The sequence below is a fragment of the Cervus elaphus genome, chromosome 21 (genome assembly GCF_910594005.1).
Source record: "Cervus elaphus chromosome 21, mCerEla1.1, whole genome shotgun sequence".
In the NCBI taxonomy this organism is placed as follows: Eukaryota; Metazoa; Chordata; class Mammalia; order Artiodactyla; family Cervidae; genus Cervus; species Cervus elaphus.
Genome location: NC_057835.1, coordinates 61,948,556 through 61,968,217, shown reverse-complemented (window position 1 = coordinate 61,968,217; position 19,662 = coordinate 61,948,556). Strand labels below are relative to the sequence as shown.

General features: G+C 36.3%; 1 protein-coding gene across 33 annotated transcripts in view; it reads left to right on the top strand.

The window, feature by feature from the left end:
• RIMS2 (regulating synaptic membrane exocytosis 2) overlaps positions 1-19,662 on the top strand; it is a 590,415-nt gene that overhangs the window by 483,431 nt on the left and 87,322 nt on the right. For 20 of the 33 annotated variants that reach the window (XM_043880169.1, XM_043880167.1, XM_043880141.1 and 17 more), the window contains one exon: positions 18,369-18,610. The exons of the other annotated variants lie outside the window; for them this stretch is intronic. In XM_043880169.1, the coding sequence (XP_043736104.1) occupies positions 18,369-18,610 (242 nt within the window). The remainder of the gene's footprint in view (positions 1-18,368; positions 18,611-19,662) is intronic. 33 annotated transcript variants of the gene reach the window in all.

Here is a 19,662-nt window from a genome sequence, read left to right as displayed (position 1 = left end):
CTCTAAATTAGTGCAATGCTTTCAGTATCAGCATAGAAGCAAAAAAGGGTGCAGCATCCAGTAACTGCGTGGTCAGCGTGGGATGGGGGACTATTGTGAAGTTTACAGATGGACAGAGGAGATCAGTTGCATTCCTTATTATCTGAAATTCTTTATTATTTAGTGTCTTTAGGACTTACTTGGTATAGACTTGATAGACCCTACTTGCCTAGGGTATGAGAGTGAAAGTGTTAGTCACTCAGTCGTGTCTGACTCTTTGTGACCCCATGGACTATAGCCCACCAGGCTCCTCTGTCCATGAAATTCTCCAAGCAAGAACACGAGTGGGTTGCCATTTCCTTCTCCAGAGGATCTTCGCAACCTAATGATTAGACCTAGGTCCCCTTCATTGCAGTCAGATTACCATCTGAGCCACCAGGGAAGCCCTATTGCCTAGGGTATATGCTGTCTTCATGCTTCACTTAGCATACTGGATTTTAGAACAAATATTGTGTCTTATTTTTCTTTATAATTCCCATAGTATTGACTCCAGTGTTCTGTACATAGTGTATATACAAATTAATTAACTTCTATTTCTAAAACATTTATTAGGAAGTTTTGTTTTCTTTATCATGAGCAAATATTTATTGAGCACCAAAATGACTTATGAAAATTATTAGATGCAGCTTAAACATTAGTATTTAATTATCTCTACATTACTAGGAGCATTCACTCATATAATGAATTTATTGAATTCACTTATTCAGTTAATTCTTTTTTTTTAGAGTTGTTTGTGCCAAGCATCAAGTATGGGGCTGCTGAAATACACTGACAAATAAACTGAGTTCCATTAGAAGAAAGCAAACAATAGTGATATAATTTATATAATAGAGATATAAAAGTCTGAGAAAACACTATAATTGGCATCCAAAAGTCCATGATGTAAATATAATGTTGCCATATTATTAGGTTTATGAATGATGGACACCCTTGATTTTCCAACTTAAGCAATTTGGTGAATAGTTATACTCTTTACTGAAACAGGGAAGACTGAAGGAGAAAAGTATTTGCAAAAAAAAAAAAAGATTAAGTTCAGTTTGCATGCTTAGTCACCTCAGTCATGTCCAACTCTTTGCAACCCCATGGACAGTGGCCTCCAGGCTCCTCTGTCCATGGGATTCTCCAGGCAAGAATACTGGAGTATTGGGATGCTGGGATGCCATGCCCTCCTCCAGGGGATCTTTCCAACTCAGGGATCAAACCTGCATCTCTTATGTCTCCTGCCTTGGCAGGCAGGCTGTTTATCACTAACGCCACCTGGGAAGGGCCAAGTTCAGGTTGGGACACATCAAATTTGTGATATTCTGTCCAAAAAGTAGGTGAGTAGGTAGGTAATTCAGAAGTTCAGAAAAGTAGTTTAGTTAGCTAACTTATTAATGAGATGAGTGGAACATATATGTGTATATGTATATATGTATGTGAGTGAGTGAGTGACAGTCACTCAGTCGTGTCTGACTTTTTGCGACCCATGGACTGTAGCTGCCAGGCTCCTCTGTCCATGGAATGCTCCAGGCACGAATACTGGAGTGGGTTGCCATGCCCTTCTCCAGGGGATCTTCCCAACACAGGGATCAAACATGGGTCTCCCACATTGCAGGCAGATTCTTTACCATCTGAGACACCAGGGAAGCCCATATATGTATGTATGTAATATATATATATATATATATACACACACACACATATATATGGATAAATCTTTGTGTATGTATTATTTTTAAGATAGTTTTTAAGATAATTTCTTTTGATGGTTCTGTTTCCTCTGAACTTCAAGGAAAAGTTATCTGCTAAGAGGAAAGCAAAAGGAGGGAGATTTGAGTAGCAGAAAGGCTACTAAGATTTTGCTGGAATCTGTCTACACCATTTTAAACCAGTCATCTAGAGCAGCAGCATCTAATGAATATGTGGCTGTTGTGGAGAGTGGGGAGCAGATGTGTAGAGTAACTTGAGGCTGGTGACAGTGGATTATAGTAGAACCAATATGTCCTACTAAATTTTGGTTTTTTTCAATAATGCTCAAGTGTTGAGAGGTAGGCACAGAAGAAGCACCTGGTAGGACTCATCAAAAGGTTCTGCCAGTGGATGCTACATGAGAAAGGATACTAAAAAAGTTTAGAGGATTTGCAAAAGAGTGATTTTAAATGATGGGCTATAGTGTCTAAGTTAAACGTAAGTAGAGATGAGGGGGTTGATAATTGGAGAAAAAAATAAAGAAATCAAAGGTCTTACATTATTAAAAAATGAGGATAACTTATGAAATGAGCTAGAAAGAAAGTAGGTAGAAAAACCTCTTTGCAACTTTCTGAAAATGGTTGTGGTATAATTTTCCCCGTTTTACATAATAGGAAACTGAGGCACAAACTATTTTGACAACTCAGTTATAGCATGAGTAGTGCACTGCATCTTGAATATGAGTCTCCTAATAAACTAAATTGACTTCCCAGTAGATAGTTATTTTTCTTACTTGATATGCAGATCATAGATATTCTTTGTTCAAGGAAAGGAATCATTACACTTAACAGTTGAAATACATATGTCCAAATAAGTATCAAAATAGAAAAATAGATTGTTCATTTTAGAGCATGTGTCTGCTTCATCTTTTTAATATTTACTTGTTAAATATTCATTTACTGCTTTATATTTTCACTTTCAAATATATTTTGTTTTGAGTGTTGTTATATTATAGTTGGGGCTTCCCAGGTGGCCCCAGTGCAGGAGATGTAAGAGATGCAGGTTTGATGCCTGGGTTGGGAAGATCCCCTGGAGGACGGCATGGCAACCCACTCCAGTATTCTTGCCTGGAGAATCCCATGGACAGAGGAGTCTGGCAGGCTGTGGTCCATAGTGTCGCAAAGAGTTGGACACAACTGAAGCCATTTAGTATGCACATATATTATAGTTGTTAACTTTAGTATTAAGCTTAATATTTTGTATATAATAGCATTTAATTACGTTTATAAAGTTTTTGCATTTGTTCATTCTATTCACAGCACAACAGTAATTAATATCAAAAGTAAATAATGCTTTCCATAGGAAAATACATCTATATCAAATATTTTTGCTGGAATCTGTATATGCCATTTAAATCAGTCATCCAGAGCAGCAGCATCTAATAAAAATATAATATGAGCCAAATTTCTAAGTTTAAATATTTGCCTAGATATTAAAAAATTAAAAGGAGCAGGTAAAATTAATCATGTATTTTATTTAATCCAGTATGTCCAAAATATTCTTATATCAAATTTTGACCTATATAAAAAGATTAATGGGCTTCCCTGGTGGCTCAGTCGTTAAAGAATCTACCTACAATGCAGGAAACCTGGGTTGGGAAGATCCCCTGGAGGAGGGCATGGCCACCCACCCCAGTATTCTTGCCTGGAGAATCCCCATGGACAGAGGAGCCTGACGGGCTACAGGCCATGGGGTGGCAAAGAGACAAACACGACTGAGCACCTCAGCACGCACAAAAAGATTAATACATATTTATTCTTTTGGAGAGTGTACTAAGACTTCTAAACCTTGTGTACATTACACTGTGTAATGTATCTGAACAGTGTGTGACACAATGCATCACGATCTGGAGGAGGCACATTTCACGTGTTCATGAGCTACATGTGCTGGTGCCCATAGTACTGGGCAGTGCAGATCTAGAGGCTTCAAAAAGTATAGTTCAACAAAATAACATGAAGGTAAGCTCTTTGTTTCTCCTAAGAGAACCGTTTAAGAAATCTTGGTAAGGAAAAATACTTATTTGTTAGAAAAATAGTTTTTTAAAAAGTAAATAAGCTCAAACTGCTACAAGGTCTGGTCTCTTTTAGTATCAACAATCCTTTTACTATAGTCTTATTTACCATAATTTTTTTCATTAAACTTTTTATATGTGCCTATTTGTAAATATATATATACATATACATATGGCATGATTGTGTTTATTTATATAAATTTGACTTTAAATGACTAATGATAAATCTTGGGCAATTTAATAGCTTCATTGTGTGTAACTCTATAGCATAATCATGCAAAAATTCTGAAGATTTATAATTTCTATTTGTGGAACATAAAAATTTTTTAATGTGAGGATTTAATCCTATAGTAGTAGTGAAGGTCGCTCAGCCATGTCCAACTCTGCGACGCCACGGACTGTGGCCCTCCAGGCTCCTCTGTCCATGGGATTCTCCAGGCAAGAATACTGGAGTGGGTTGCTATTCCCTTCTCCAGGGGATCTTCCCAACCCAGGGATCGAACCCAGGTCTCCTGCATTGCAGGCAGATTCTTTACCATCTGAACCACCAGGGAAGCCTTTAATTCTATAGAATGGGATAAATGTTGTATTTTAAATTTACATTTTTACATTTAAAATTTAGAGTTTCCACTTAATGGCATTTAACATTATTGGTTTCAACATTTAAAATCAAAATCATATTATAAATATTCAGTGCAACATAAAACACAAAAACATCAGCTTTTTATATGCTTCTAACTGAATACTACAAGAAATGTTAAGGTGAAAAAATACTTTGTATTTGCATTCGTTTGTGCGATTCATTATTCACCATCCAAACGTGATTTTGAGAGAAGTGGCAGGTTATGTTCATTAAAGAAAAAGAACTTATACTAGATAAATATCCATGAAAGCAGAAACAGCCATAAATACACTGTAGGAGAAGTATGTTTGAGACAACATTTACAACTTGCTTAAATTCTGTTCACATTTATTATTTCATTATGGTGAACAGATATTTATTATCTAAGTTATTTTCTAGCCTTTGGCTTCTCAAAATTCATTAGAAAATGGGAGTGTATTAGTTTCATAAAGTAGCTAGCCACAGTGGAAGTCATAATTTCCTTAAATTAATTTTTGTTGTCAGTTTTCAACACAAACCTGAGAAGAGAATAGTCTAATGTTTCATGTGAGCACTTTTGGCACAAATGTGCCCACGTTACAGTGTAAATTCTTGGACATTATTTTAAACCTGAGCTTTAGCAGTGAACAAAAGAAATAAAGTTCTTGCCCCATGTAGCTTCAAGTGAAAGGGTATATAATAAAAAGAAGACAAGAAGCTCAGAACAGGTTAAGAAGTAAACTCAAGGTCATGAACTATTAAATGATAGAAATAGGATAGAAATCCATGTCTGACTTTGAACCTAACTGTATGTTTCACCGTCAGTTTTACCAGATTTTTATCAGATTTTGTTGCCTTGAATAAATCACTAATATTGTTGAAGTACAAGTGCCTAAGAATCAAGTATAAAACTTTTCCTATGAGAGACCATGACCTAAGCTTAAGAGAATCTGAGAAGTAGAACTCCCTCATTACCCCAGTATAAAGAATTAGGACTATTTTAAATATAATTTGCTTTTCTTTGAAGCTTGTTGAACAGTAACTCCTAAAAATACCTTATTTTTGGCAAACAAAATGTAGAAAAAGCTAAAAAATCATTTTGTTGATTAGTCCAACTAAAGGAAGTTTATAAAATACTGATACTTAGAGAACCATAGATTTGTTTTTGAGACTCTCACTGTATATTTTAATTTGTTTGTTCATTGGGACCAAAGATGCGATACTTAATGCCTCACATTTATGTTATATATCCTAAACATTAAAGCATACTTTAGCTCAGGAAAATTTAGCTTCTTTTTAAAAATAATACTTCATGGTTTAATCATGTTAGTCTTTGTCTTTCAAATTGATCATAATAGAAGGAAAACTTCAAAAACCATGCACTAGACTAAAAAATGCTGACAGCCTTTAAAGACTAGCATTGTGTATACCAAGACATCCTTCCAGAACAGAAATTCACAATCTTTGTAGAACTGACTGACTTGAAATCTGAGAAGAAAAGATAAGTTTAGATTTCTAACAAACTGAAGGCTTTCCTCTAAATGGTTCCAAGGAAGATTCAGTATATATGACCCAGGGCATTTTGTCAAAATATGACTGTCATTATAATCACTGAAGCAGACTACAATCTTTCTGTTCTTCGTGAGTGCTGAGTGACATGTAAAAAGCAAGCTTATACTTGGGTATTGATGACTGAAACATTGTCTACATGCACAAACACAAGCTAAGCAAATATACTAAATTAAATCATGTATTTGCACACTTTTACATGAAAATTTTCTGTAGGATTAACAAAGGGATAATCTCGGACATTTCAAGACATTTGATGTATTAACACTGCATTTATTCAAAGGGAAATTACAAGTATTCATTTAATGAGGCAACAAAAGTATGCTTTAATGACAAATAAAGAGTTACCTATTATAAAAAGTATTTTGTTTTCCACATGAAATGCCTAAATTTGATTTAAAATATACAAGTTAAGTCTTAACCTAGATTCCATGCTATACTTAGAAAATAATTTACACATTAAAGCTTCTGAGAGTTTTGCTTCATATCCCCTCTATTAGTTTGTTTCTCTAAATTTATTAAATAGGGCTATAAAGCATGGTCCTTGACAAGAAGTGTGGTTATTTTATACACATACACATACATACTATTCTTTGTTCTTTGTGGTGGTCAGTCAGGTATGGCCACAAGAGGGGATACAGGAGGCATTTAGGAAAACAAAGTTTAAACTTTGTCCCACGAAAAAGGAGGCAGGCATACTACGCCACGCAGAGCAACAGGGTAGGTCAGGAGGCAGAAGGGCAGGAGTGAGAGAAAAGTCAAGGCCAGAACCTTTATTGGGGCAAGAAAGATAAGAAAGGGCAGAATAAAGTTTAAATTTGGCTAATCTGAATAATTTCTGCAAGCTGGGCTTTGGGTTATAGGGGTGGTCTCGAGTTGCCTGGTACAGGCCGTGGGATGGTTCAGGGCAAAGAGCCTCTTGATGAAGGTGAAGAGAATGAAAAAACTGTTTAAAACTCAACATTCAAAAAACTAAGATTATGGAATCCAGTCCCATCACTTCATGGCAAATAGATGGGGAAACAATGGAAACAGTGACAGACTATTTTCTTGGGCTCCTAAATCACTGCAGATGGTGACTGCAGCCATGAAATTAAAAGACGCTTGCTCGTGGAAGAAAAAGTATGACAAACCTAGACAGCATATTAAAAAGCAGAGACATTACTTTGTTGACAAAGGTCTGTCTAGTCAATTTCTCCAGTAGTCATGTCTGGATGTGAGAGTTGGACCATAAAGAAGGCTGAGTGCCAAAGAATTGATGCTTTCGAACTGTGGTGCTAGAGAAGACTCTTGAGAGTTCCTTAGACAGCAAGATCAAACCAGCCAATCCTAAAGGAAATCAACCTGAATATTCATTGGAAGGACTGATCCTGAAGCTGAAACTCCAATACTTTGGCCACCTGATGCGAAGAGCTGACTCATTGGAAAAGACCCTGATGCTGAGAAATATTGAAGGCAGGAAGAGAAGGGGACGACAGAGGATGAGATGGTTGGATGGCATCATTGACTTGATGGACATGAGTTTGAGCAAGCTCCGGGAAATGATGGACAGAAAATCCTGGCATGCTGCAGTCCATGGGGTCACAAAGAGTGGGACACTACTGAGTGACTCAGCCACAATAGTCTGGCTCTGGCTTGGGCTAATTTGCATATCAAAGGCATGCCCCAGGCTGAGCCCCTTACTATCTCTAGAATTGGCTCACACCAGACACTGATCTGACATCGCTCCCTAGCCAGGAAGGTTTTTAAATTGGCAAAACATAACATAATCAATACACATATGCACACACACACTCTCTTTAGACCTTCATTATTTAATACCCACTAAAACTGAACTAAGAAATACAAAAAATTTTCACCTGAAGCTTTGCTGTTTAGATATTTTTAAATATCTGTAATCATTGGCCTTTCGGTACATTCTGTTGATGAACAAGCTCCTTGTTTTTTTGATCTCTAAGCCCAGACCCCTAGGGCCTCCCTGGTGGCTTAGCAGTAAAAGAATCCACCTCAAATGCAGGAGACCTGGGTTCCATTCCTGTGTTGGGAAGATCCCTTGGAGGAGGCCATGGCAACCCACTCCAGTATTCTTGTCTGGAGAATCCCCATGGACAGAGGAGCCTGGTGGGCTGTAGTCCATGAGGCAAAGAGTTGGACATGACTGAGCAACTAAGCACAATGTATATATATGGCCTCTTGAAAATCTAGAATGAGTTTCTTTTTTTTTTTAATCCTTTGGGACTCCAGAAAATCTGGTAGATTCTTCTTGAGACATTAATTAGATATAAGAATTTATAAATAGTAATTAAATTTCATTAAGATATGTAAGTTTAAAGTTCGTTCTCAGCCTCTGAAATGTTGCAATGTGATTGTACAAAGTAGATTATTTTTAACTTGAATTTTATTTTCAGTCAAGTTTACAAAAGAAAAAAAATCAGAGTATCCACTATTTTTCAAAATATGGAACTAATGTCGTTTGTACTTTAAAGTCTGAGGAATTAATATCCTTAATTTATAGCCATTTATACATTCTGGCTTAGAGAGTTCCATGGACTATATAGTCCATGGGGTCGCAAAGAGTCGGACACAACTGAGCGACTTTCACTTCACTTCATACATTTTTATACATTTTGAAACTCACTATTTAGTGATATTATATAGGTTAGTTATAGTCCAAGAATGTTTTCATGTTATAGTTTAGCTTTCAGTGCTATTTTTAGCAGCATAATGTGAATTTTTTTGTACTGTAATCATTTCAATAGTGCAGCATATTCATCATTTGTTAAATACAAAACTTGATACACTGATTATAGAGCTGGATGATTAGCAAGAATAAATCAAGTTTTCACTTTTTTCCACAAAATTTTAACTCTTAGTGTTCCTTTGACATTAGTAAGAATGGTGAAAAATGTAAATTTATCCTTGAAGTAACAGGTCAGTGAGTGTCCCTTCTGATAGTTTACTATGGAGCTGTTATTGAGAAGTACTATGTAATCATGGGGCAAAACAAACAAACAAAAAACTAACATGAAAATAAGCCAGAGGGAAGTCTACTTCTGCCTAAAAGATTTATATATAGAAATAATGAGGTTAGCTGAAAAGTGCAGGTAAAATAATAGAAAAGTTCTTTACCAGCTGACTTATGAGGCAAGCCCAATAGAAAAATTAAAGGAGATCTTATATATATGGTGAGTTGATGGATTAGAATTATGAAATTTATTCTGAAAACTTGTGAAGAGACCTGTTTTTGCTTAAAATACATATATCAAGGAAGATCACTGGGAACAAAATAACTGAGCCAATAGAAAGATTCTTTACTAACTGAGCTATCAGGGAAGCCCAATAGAAAAATTAAATGAGATTATATATATGGTGAATCGATCAATTAGAACTATGAAATTTATTCTGAAAACTTGTGAAGTGAGACATGCTTTTGCTTAAAATATATATATCAAGGAAAATTGTGGGGAACAATAGGCAAAGCTGAATTAAAAAAGAAAAGAACCATGAAAATTTGAAGGAGATTAATTTGAAAAACCACTTTAACAGAGGTCTTATGGTCATAAAAATTCGGAGTTTAATAGTACCTTAACAATGATCTTTAACCTCATTTGCTAAGTTAGGAAAAAGAAGACCAAGGAGTAAAAGAAACATTTCTGGTGAACTATTAGCCATGTAGTTTTGGATCTAGAAATTGTGGTAAGACAGTTTGATTTAACAGATACACAGATGAATTCCTTTTATTCTCCTTTAGTAAAATTCCTCACAGCATAAAAATTTAATGTTCTAAATCAAACATTTGTGTTTTCAAATTCATGTATATCTCCATCTTGAAGGAATTTCAATAGCTGCTTTCTTAAGGGTCATTTGTGTCCTCCACATCTCTAAATCTGTTGCTTTTCTTTTTTTTTTTTCTGTTGCTTTTCTTAAATGTTCCTGATAATTAATCCATATCATTTGACCACCACAACTTTCTTGAACCCCATTGTTATCTTCTGTGGAATTTGACTCTATACTATTTTTCTTATTTCTGAGAATGTATCTCTATTCACCTTGGTCACTCTTCTTTTTCTAATCTTTAAATATAAGTAATCCTTGGACTATCTTTTCAATCTTTTTCATTTCTCTCTCCTGCCCTCTTAGCCTGCCTTCCTTCTTGCGTGTCTCAGTTGTTCAGTCATGTCTGACTCTTTGAAACTCCATGGACTGCAGCCCACCAGGTTCCTCTGTCCATGGAATTTTCCATCCAAGGATACTGGAGTGGGTTTCCATTTCCTCCTCCAAGAAGGATGGAAAGTCGACACGACTAAGCGACTTCACTTTCACTTTCAAGAATGGAAAGACCATTTCCATCCTTCTTAGGCCATCCTAATTTCATCCGTCCTCTCCTGTTCAACAAATACTTGTTGGTTCTCTGTTTAGCCCTGATTGTTCCCTTGAGCACTTGGCCTGAGTGTACAGCCTCCTCCTACTGAACCTCAGTTCAGTTCAGTTCAGTTCAGTCGCTCAGTCGTGTCTGACTCTTTGCAACCCCATGAACTGCAGCACGCCAGGCCTCCCTGTCAACCACCAACTCCCGGAGTCCACTCAAACTCATGTCCATTGAGTCAGTGATGCCATCCAACCGTCTCATCCTGTGTCGTCCCCTTCTCCTCCTGCCTTCAATCTTTCCCAGCATTGGGCTCTTTTCAAATGAGTCAGCTCTTTGCATCAGGTGGCCAAAATATTGGAGTTTCAGCTTCAATATCAGTCCTTCCAATGAACATCCAGGACTGATTTCCTTTAGGATGGACTGGTTTGATCTCCTTGCAGTCCAAGGGACTCTCAAGAGTCTTCCCCAACACCACAGTTCAAAAGCATCAATTCTTTGGCATTCACCTTTCTTTATAGTCCAGCTTTCCCATCCAGAAATGACTACTGGAAAACCCATAGCCTTGACTAGATGGACCTTTGTTGGCAAAGTAATGTCTCTGCTTTTTTTTTATTTATTTATTTTTCTCTGCTTTTTTTTTTTCTTTTTTTTTTTTTCCAGTGGGTTTTGTCATACATTGATATGAATCAGCCATGGATTTACATGTATTCCCAATCCCGATCCCCCCTCCCACCTCCCTCTCCACCCGATTCCTCTGGGTCTTCCCAGTGCACCAGGCCAGAGCACTTGTCTCATGCATCCCACCTGGGCTGGTGATCTGTTTCACCATAGATAGTATACATGCTGTTCTTTTGAAATATCCCACCCTCACATTCTCCCACAAAGTTCAAAAGTCTGTTCTGTATTTCTGTGTCTCTTTTTCTGTTTTGCATATAGGGTTATCGTTATCACCTTTCTAAATTCCATATATATGTGTTAGTATGCTGTAATGTTCTTTATCTTTCTGGCTTACTTCACTCTGTATAATGGGCTCCAGCTTCATCCATCTCATTAGGACTGGTTCAAATGAATTCTTTTTAATGGCTGAGTAATATTCCATGGTGTATATGTACCACAGCTTCCTTATCCATTCATCTGCTGATGGGCAGGCATCTAGGTTGCTTCCATGTCCTGGCTATTATAAACAGTGCTGCGATGAACATTGGGGTGCACGTGTCTCTTTCAGATCTGGTTTCCTCAGTGTGTATGCCCAGAAGTGGGATTGCTGGGTCATATGGCAGTTCTATTTCCAGTTTTTTAAGAAATCTCCACACTGTTTTCCATAGTGGCTGTACTAGTTTGCATTCCCACCAACAGTGTAAGAGGGTTCCCTTTTCTCCACACCCTCTGCAGCATTTATTGCTTGTAGACTTTTGGATAGCAGCCGTCCTGACTGGCCTGTAATGGTACCTCATTGTGGTTTTGATTTGCATTTCTCTAATAATGAGTGATGTTGAGCATCTCTGCTTTTTAATATGCTGTCTAGGTTGGTCATATCTTTTCTTCCAAGGAGTAAGCGTCTTTTTATTTCATGGCAGTGATTTTGGAGCCCAAAAAAATAAAGTCTGCCACTGTTTCCATTGTTTCTCCATCTATTTGCCATGAAGTGATGGGACTGGATTCCATGATCTTTGTTTTCTGAATGTTGAGCTTTAAATCAACTTTTTCACTCTCCTCTTTCACTTTCTTCAAGAGGCTCTTTAGTTCTTCTACTGAACCTCTCCATCAGGAAATTCCACTGGTCCAGTGTTGATTGTTTCCTAAATCAGTATCACCTGGCAAACACTATACTCTCTAAGGACCTCCATTTTCTCTTCTTTAAGAGAATTGAAAGTGAAAGTGTTAGTCTCTCAGTTATGTCTGAGTCTCTGCAACCCCATGGACTATACCTCTGTCTATGGAATTTCCCAGGCAAGAATACTGGAGTGGGTTGCCATTGCTTTCTCCAGGGGATCTTCCTGACCCAGGGATCAAACCTGGGTCTCCTGCATTGCCGGCAGATTCTTTCCCTGCTGAGCCACCAGGGAAGTCCTTTTTTTAAGAGAATTACATGAGTTATTTATAGAAAGCACTTGGACAAGCATTTGGATTATAATAAATGCTTACCAATTTGAGCTATGATTATATCTTATTCTCAGGTCCAGATACTAAGCTGTATAGATGATTCCTTCTAGATAACTTTTACGTTAGCTTTGTTTTCTATTAGTAGCAGCAATGGAGTAGCCTAAGTTCCTGTTTCCTTTGCCAGAACTATTGCTATAAACTCCTAATTGATTTTTTCACAGGCAGTCTCTCCTGACCCTGCTATTCAAGACATACTAAATTGTGCTGCTGTTATAAACAACTGTGAATTCTTAGTTGCATAATCAACAAAAATTCACTTCTGCCCATTATAGTCACTCAGGGGCTCAGTCTGATAGAGGCTCTGTCTTTCACAGTCCCAGCAGCAGAGGGAAAGAGAAGTTAGAGTTGAACACCACCAATCAAATGCTTCTGCCCAAAAGTGATAGGACTCATTTCCACTCATTCCAAATGAGCAAGGATCTGCTCTTTAACCAGCAAGGCACTGCTTCCTATCCTGAGATCCAAGACTTAGGAACATTAAACACAGTTTCATTACTAATGGTATAGTCAAGGAAGATATTTTGACTAAAAAACAATCTGTTGATTAGCTAAATATTCCTCCCTAATCTAGACATCAACTTTTTGGCATAGACAAATACACACATTCAAGTACTTAGATAATATGCTAATACATTATAGTGCATTGATAGAATGCATTTGTATACAGTACCTGAAGTATTGTTTAAAATACCAAATGTTTAAATTCTGGACATCTCCAGGAATCAAAGATTTAGCATGAAGAACTCAGTTTTTTTATACTCTTCAGAGAGAGGTCTTTTCTTTATTATCTAACTTAATTAAGGTTTAATGACATTAGAACTGGTCATTGGACTCTTAATGCTAAACGTTCTCATGCAGCCATATTTGCATTTTACATGCTGATATATTTACCAGTACATTAATTAAAAGAGCCTATGTAGGTGGGAGGGGGGATCGGGATGGGGAATAAGTGTAAATCTATGGCTGATTCATATCAATGTATGACAAAACCCACTGAAATGTTGTGAAGTAATTAGCCTCCAACTAATAAAAAAATTAAAAAAAAAAAAAAAGAGCCTATGTAATACCATTCTTGTATCCCTGTGTTTGTGGGGATATATATGCAATAAACATTTGAATAATGGTTACTATTTTACTAGCCTAAAATTGTAGATGGTCATTTGAGTAAATGAAATATTGTTTATCAAATTATAATGTAGGATCATAATCATTTTGAATTCCACATTTTAGGAAGGAAATAATATTTAATGCAGAGAAAATATTTGATGAGGTGAAGAGCAGGGTTTTAGCAGGGTTTATTATCCTCCTTTCCCCCTTCCCACAAGGTATATGCCAGAATCAAGAAGTGGCACTCCAAAGCCAGACATCCACTCAGTGACTGACAATGGGTGCAGCTGAGTCTGAGGTATAGTGATAGGTATTCAGTTAGCTCTTGGCACATGCCTCCCAAGAATACAGGAATGGGAAGGAAAGAGAATTAGGACTTTCAAGGTGGCATAATGTTTGGGATTTTGGCTCATCTCTGTGGGTTTTTTTTTCCTACTCTATCATTATTCCTGTTGTCTTCTAACTTTTACGTCCTCCTAGCCTTCCTTAGCAGCACTTACTAGCCTAAGATGTTATAAATATTCCCATTCAAGCGTCTTTTCTGTCCCTGCGCTGCAGTTCTCACACTCCATTCTGCGAGCTGGTAGGCCCTCTCTACTTCATTCATAACAATTCTGAGTCACTCCAGTCTCTAATTCCTTGGGCAGGTTCTCTCCTGATCGCCTTCCCACCTCTCAATATGATGAAACATTTTTTCATAACTGTGTATTTTATTTACAGTGTTACTCTTATGTTTGTACTCTCACAAACTCAAGAGTTTATCTTTGTCCTGTGTTTGCTGGTTATCTTAACAGTCAAACTACATAGCTGTATTCATTCAAACCTATTAATGAATACTTTTGGCCTATAAACATTTTGTTTAATCACTAACTACTATAATCCCTTAAATATGCTAATTAAGTCTTTAGAGACTATTTATAAGTATTTCACCGTCTTTCATTATCTTTCTCCTAATGATAGGTGATACGAGATTTGCCCTTTAAAAAATCTTTCAGCATACAACTTTAAACAGCTATAACTATGTCATAAAATAGTCATAAAATATGTCATAAAACTGGCAATTTTCATATTTCAAGACTACTACATATATAAACTTTTTCATTATTTTTCAATGCCAAAAATCGGAAAAATGCATAAGACCATATTCAGAATGTGAAACCCTGTTTCTTTCTGGAATTGAGCATCCTGTATCAGTGCCCAATATTAGTGTGTAGTAATCTTATGGAATTAACTTGAAAGTCACACTATACCTTTAGCCTATGGAATGAACTATGCAAATTGAATTGTTTTGGTCCTTCATTGCTTTTTTCATTTGTCCGATTGTTTTAATTTTCTTTTCTGGTTGCCGATAACTTTTATGTTCATTTTGGAAAAAACAAAATAGAAAAAAAAAGAACACTTTTAAAAGCATAATACCAACCAGAGAAAATTAAAACAACTTTACACTGTTCACAGTACATCCTTTAGATTTCTTGCTATATACATTTGTGCTTCTTTTCCCAAGAACATAAACATCGGAAACATATTTTATTTTTCTTTACATTCCCTTTATTCCTCTAGTGCAGGTGGCTAATGAGTCATCTATGAATCTAGGTTTCCTGAACTACCCAGTTTAGCAAGAGATGTTTATTTGTATTTATATAAATTTCTTTTATTTTCTTTTCTGTTTGTGACACTATCACTCTGGGATTTGAATTTGCTTGTGTGCCCTAGTGGTAGAGTGAATCCATGTTTGGTATGTGTGCCAGCCAAAGCTAAAGTACAGATATCTGCTTTCTCTCGCCCTTTCTCCCATATCAAGAACATATTTTATGTTAATAAATATTTATTTACAACAGCATTTTCAAAGGTACATTCTATTTTATTGATGAACATGACCTTTAAACATCCTCTACCATTGGACATTTCTGGGGGTTTTGCCTTGTGTTTTACTATTACAATCAATTCTGCAATAAATATTATTCTTGCTAAATCTATGATCATTGCTGTTTTCCCTTAGGGTAAATCCTGAAAGTAATATTGATAGGTTAAAGGATAGGCATGTTTTTTAAACACTTTTGATACATTTTGTCATATTGCCTTTCAGAGATATATCTCTGATACTCCCACCAGCAACATTGGTAATTTACCTTGTTACCAGACCCTTACAGATGTTCTCTTTTAAAGTAATAATATAATGATAGGGTCTGTGTTTTCTTAACCACTAAATATTCCAAATGATCACCCATGTTTACAGATTCTTTACTACAAAATATTCTATAAGTGAAGAGTGACAAGACTTTTAATATGTTGGTTGATAGCGTGTTTGCTTGCAGTATTGTTTGCTTATAGTTTAAGGTGATGGCCAAGTGAGGAAAGTAAAAGAAACCAATAGTGATACCCTAGACTCAGTCACCCTCCCTTCAAAACATGGCGCTGAAGAGCAACTACTCAAACTCATCCTGATGATCTCTGTTTTAAGGAGATGAGAAGTAGATCCATCTTACAAAACTTTTAATAACCCTTCTTGTAGATAATGCATTATCAAAGGTGCTAGATTGAAGAGAAGTGCATTTCTTTAAAACCAAATAGTCAGTAAAACATTTATCTATAAACTTATTTATCTTTTCAGTTAGTATTTTATTATATCCTGATTGGTTTTGGCTAAGTTCTTTATGCCCTAATATCCAACCATGAGAATTAAAATGCAAAAGTCACAAGGTATAATATTTTGAGAGTATATCTTTAACTTCCTTGGTATGTAGTAGGTGGTCCTTTTAGAAAAGTATGCTTGGGGTAAAAGTTCCTACAAAACAAGAGTACTAGTTATTGTGACTATGGAACATATATTATTTTGAAAGCCATAGTCTCGACTGAACTTTGACTTGTCTAGACTATGCCATGCCTTTTCTGATGATAGCATACCATAAAATCATGTTGTATTTCTATGTTCATTTGCCCAGAACCCATGAAACAAGGTATACTCTGGGAGCAAAGTGTTTCATCATTAAAGGGTACCTTAAAGATATTCCAGTTCGACATGTTTAATTGATGCTTAATGGGTGATGGTGGTGGTAGTGGTGGTGGAGATAATAATAAGAAGGAGGAAGAGAATAATTGTTGGAGCTCTTATGTGTCTCCTACTATGCTTAGTGCTTTATTTAAGTTTTCTCATTTATTAACTGAGGAAGTTAAGTTCCAGAAAGGGAAACAACTCTCATAAGATTAGTCAGTAAAGTCAAAATTCATATCCAGATTTCCTGACTCCCAGTGTAGTCCACCCTGCATTTAGCCACATGACGCTGGCTATATGAAAACCATTTTAGACATTTGAATCTCAGAAATCTTAAAATTTATAGAGATTATTTTTTGATGCTTTTAAGTATTTACATATGTATGTTGAAGGGCTTTAGCCTTGTTTTAGGTATTGTCTATATTCCCTAATTGCTGTCATTTCTATTTATTGAATATTTATTTATTTATTTATTTATTTTTGAATATTTATTTTAATCTTATTATGTCTAATAAGACATATGTCTAAGACATATGTCTTATTATGTCTTAAAATAAGAAGCTACAGTGAACTATTCTCTTATAAATGAGGACCCTGAGGATCAAGTAGAAGCAATAAACTTTCTGAAGGAAGTCAGTTAAGTAACAGTAAAGCTGGGATTGAAGCCCCCATCTGTTACCTCCAAACTCTTTCTACTTTATTCTATAGTTGCTTATTGAAAAATAGCAAAATCAAACAAACTTGAAAATGATTAATTTGTGTCACCATAGAAGTATATACACTGTCTCCTTTCTTGCTATCTCTTGGTCTGTTTATGCCTCATTTCTTCTTGAAACTAACATGAATGATAAAATAGTACACTTTACTGTCTTTTTAAAAAATTCACACTGAGTCTTTTCCCTCTTAAATACTTGGAGAAAATGAACATAGGTTAATAAAACTAACATGTTAGGTATTCCCTGGCAGTCCAATGGTTAGGACTCCATGCCAGGCATGCCCGAGTTTGATTCCTAATCCTTACCTTTTAGTAGATATTACTCTGGGTAGAGGAAAAAAAGTGTTTAAGAATTATTGCCCTCTGACCATATTGCATAGGAAACTGCTAATGACTTTTCTTTCTTTCAAATGAATACAAGAGGAAAATCTTTCCTTCCTTTTTGGAATATAGACATATCAATAAATATGAAAATGTAAAGTGAAATAAATTATTTTTAATTCAAAACTAATGAAAACATCAATCCCTGTTAGAAAATTTAACAAGGTTTAGGAAAATCTTATTAATAAAATGAGAAAATTAAACAGCCATGCAGCAGTAGATGCTGTCATTTTTGCCATTTTTTTGTAAAATTTCCCCAGTCATAGAATTTCTCTTTGATGGCTGTGGTAAAACGAATTAGAAAAATGGTTTGGAAACTTCTTTTTGTTTGTTTGTTTTTTGTTATATGACTGCCTTAAAGCATATTGCACTCATAAGACAGCATATTCTCTTAAATGAGCCCAATTATTTTTCACAAATCTTTTTTTTCTCCCCACTGTGGCCATGCAAACCAGTGTCTTCTTTGAAAGCAGAAATGGAAACATGTCTGATTTTGGATACTTACGTTAAGGTTGGCCCTGAATAATAAAACCCATTCAAGACCAGGGTGTTTGAAAAATTTTAAATCCTAAAAGCATGCCTCATTAATGATATAACTGAATTATACTCCAGATATTTCATCTAAAATACCCTTTTCTGTCTTTTCCTTTTTGCTCTTGCCATCACTTTTAACGATCCATGGGCCTACAGTGTCTTTACATCCAAAATGCAAAGCAGACAAATGGGCATCTCAGGGAAGAACATGACCAAAAGCACCAGCATCAGCGGAGACATGTGCTCACTGGGGAAGAACGATGGCAGCCAGTCGGACACCGCAGTGGGTGCCTTGGGCACCAGCAGCAAAAAGCGCCGCTCTAGCATTGGGGCCAAAATGGTAGCTATCGTTGGTCTTTCCCGGAAGAGCCGCAGTGCTTCTCAGCTCAGCCAAACAGGTAGGCATTTTTATGTTACTGTTGACGTCCTAACTGAGTTGTAATTAAAACACATAATCTTTTCTCTTACTCATTCTGCCTCAGTAATGTGTGGATGATGACAAGTACCAGAAGGAAAGGGGCATTTTAAACTAGTGGACCTTTCTGAAAATATAACCATGACTTTGTTTTTCAGTGATGAGCGAACCTGCTTGGAAGTGAACCTTGGTTACTGTTCTTGACATGCACTTCACTTCTTTTCTCCTCAAGGAGGAGCTCAGCTGTGGTCCCCCTGATTTCAGTTTCTGGTCCTTTGCAAAGGTGCTCTGATCTGCGAGGTGTTTGCTTTTCTTTAGGTTCCTCAAGTTGGAACCCACCAAGTTAATTTCCACTCCCAGCAAGTTACCAGGATGAAGATGACACCACATATTTTGTGTGAATGATACGCTTCTCTCATTGCTGACAACCTAACTCTTTTTCAGTTTGTGAGCAGCAGTTACCAGTTGTATCAATTTCCTCACTGCAGTTTTTACTTTCCCGGTTAACACTTCAGGCAGCAATCTTCTCCAGCTGCAGGGGTGGAGGAATTTTCTGCTGACGGGGAAGATATTCAAAGCTTTGCTATTTGAAAATTCAGTCTCTAAATCACATCTGCAAAAATAAATTAGATACCACACTCCTAACTCAGAAAAGCCACTGTTAGCAATTAAGAATTTATTTGTGAGTCAAAGCAACATCTTTTTTCAAATGGGTGTTGATAATTAAACATTCAGTCCCTGGTATCTGGGAAATAATAGCATATCTTCTACTTAACACACAAACAAAAGCATGTAATATGGTGTTTCTTTTACAGCAAATAAATTATAGGCAAATGGATTAAATCTCATTTATGTCTGAATACTGTGGTTCTGGTACAGAGAAGTCAGGGCATAAATCTACAGCACAAAAGAATTTAAGGGTACGTTAGTTCCTGGACCCGCCTAATCTTGTTTTTACAAACTATTCTGCAAATTTGAGCCTTATATATTAATATTATATTGAAATAAGACTTTGATGGCTTTCCTATATCCTGG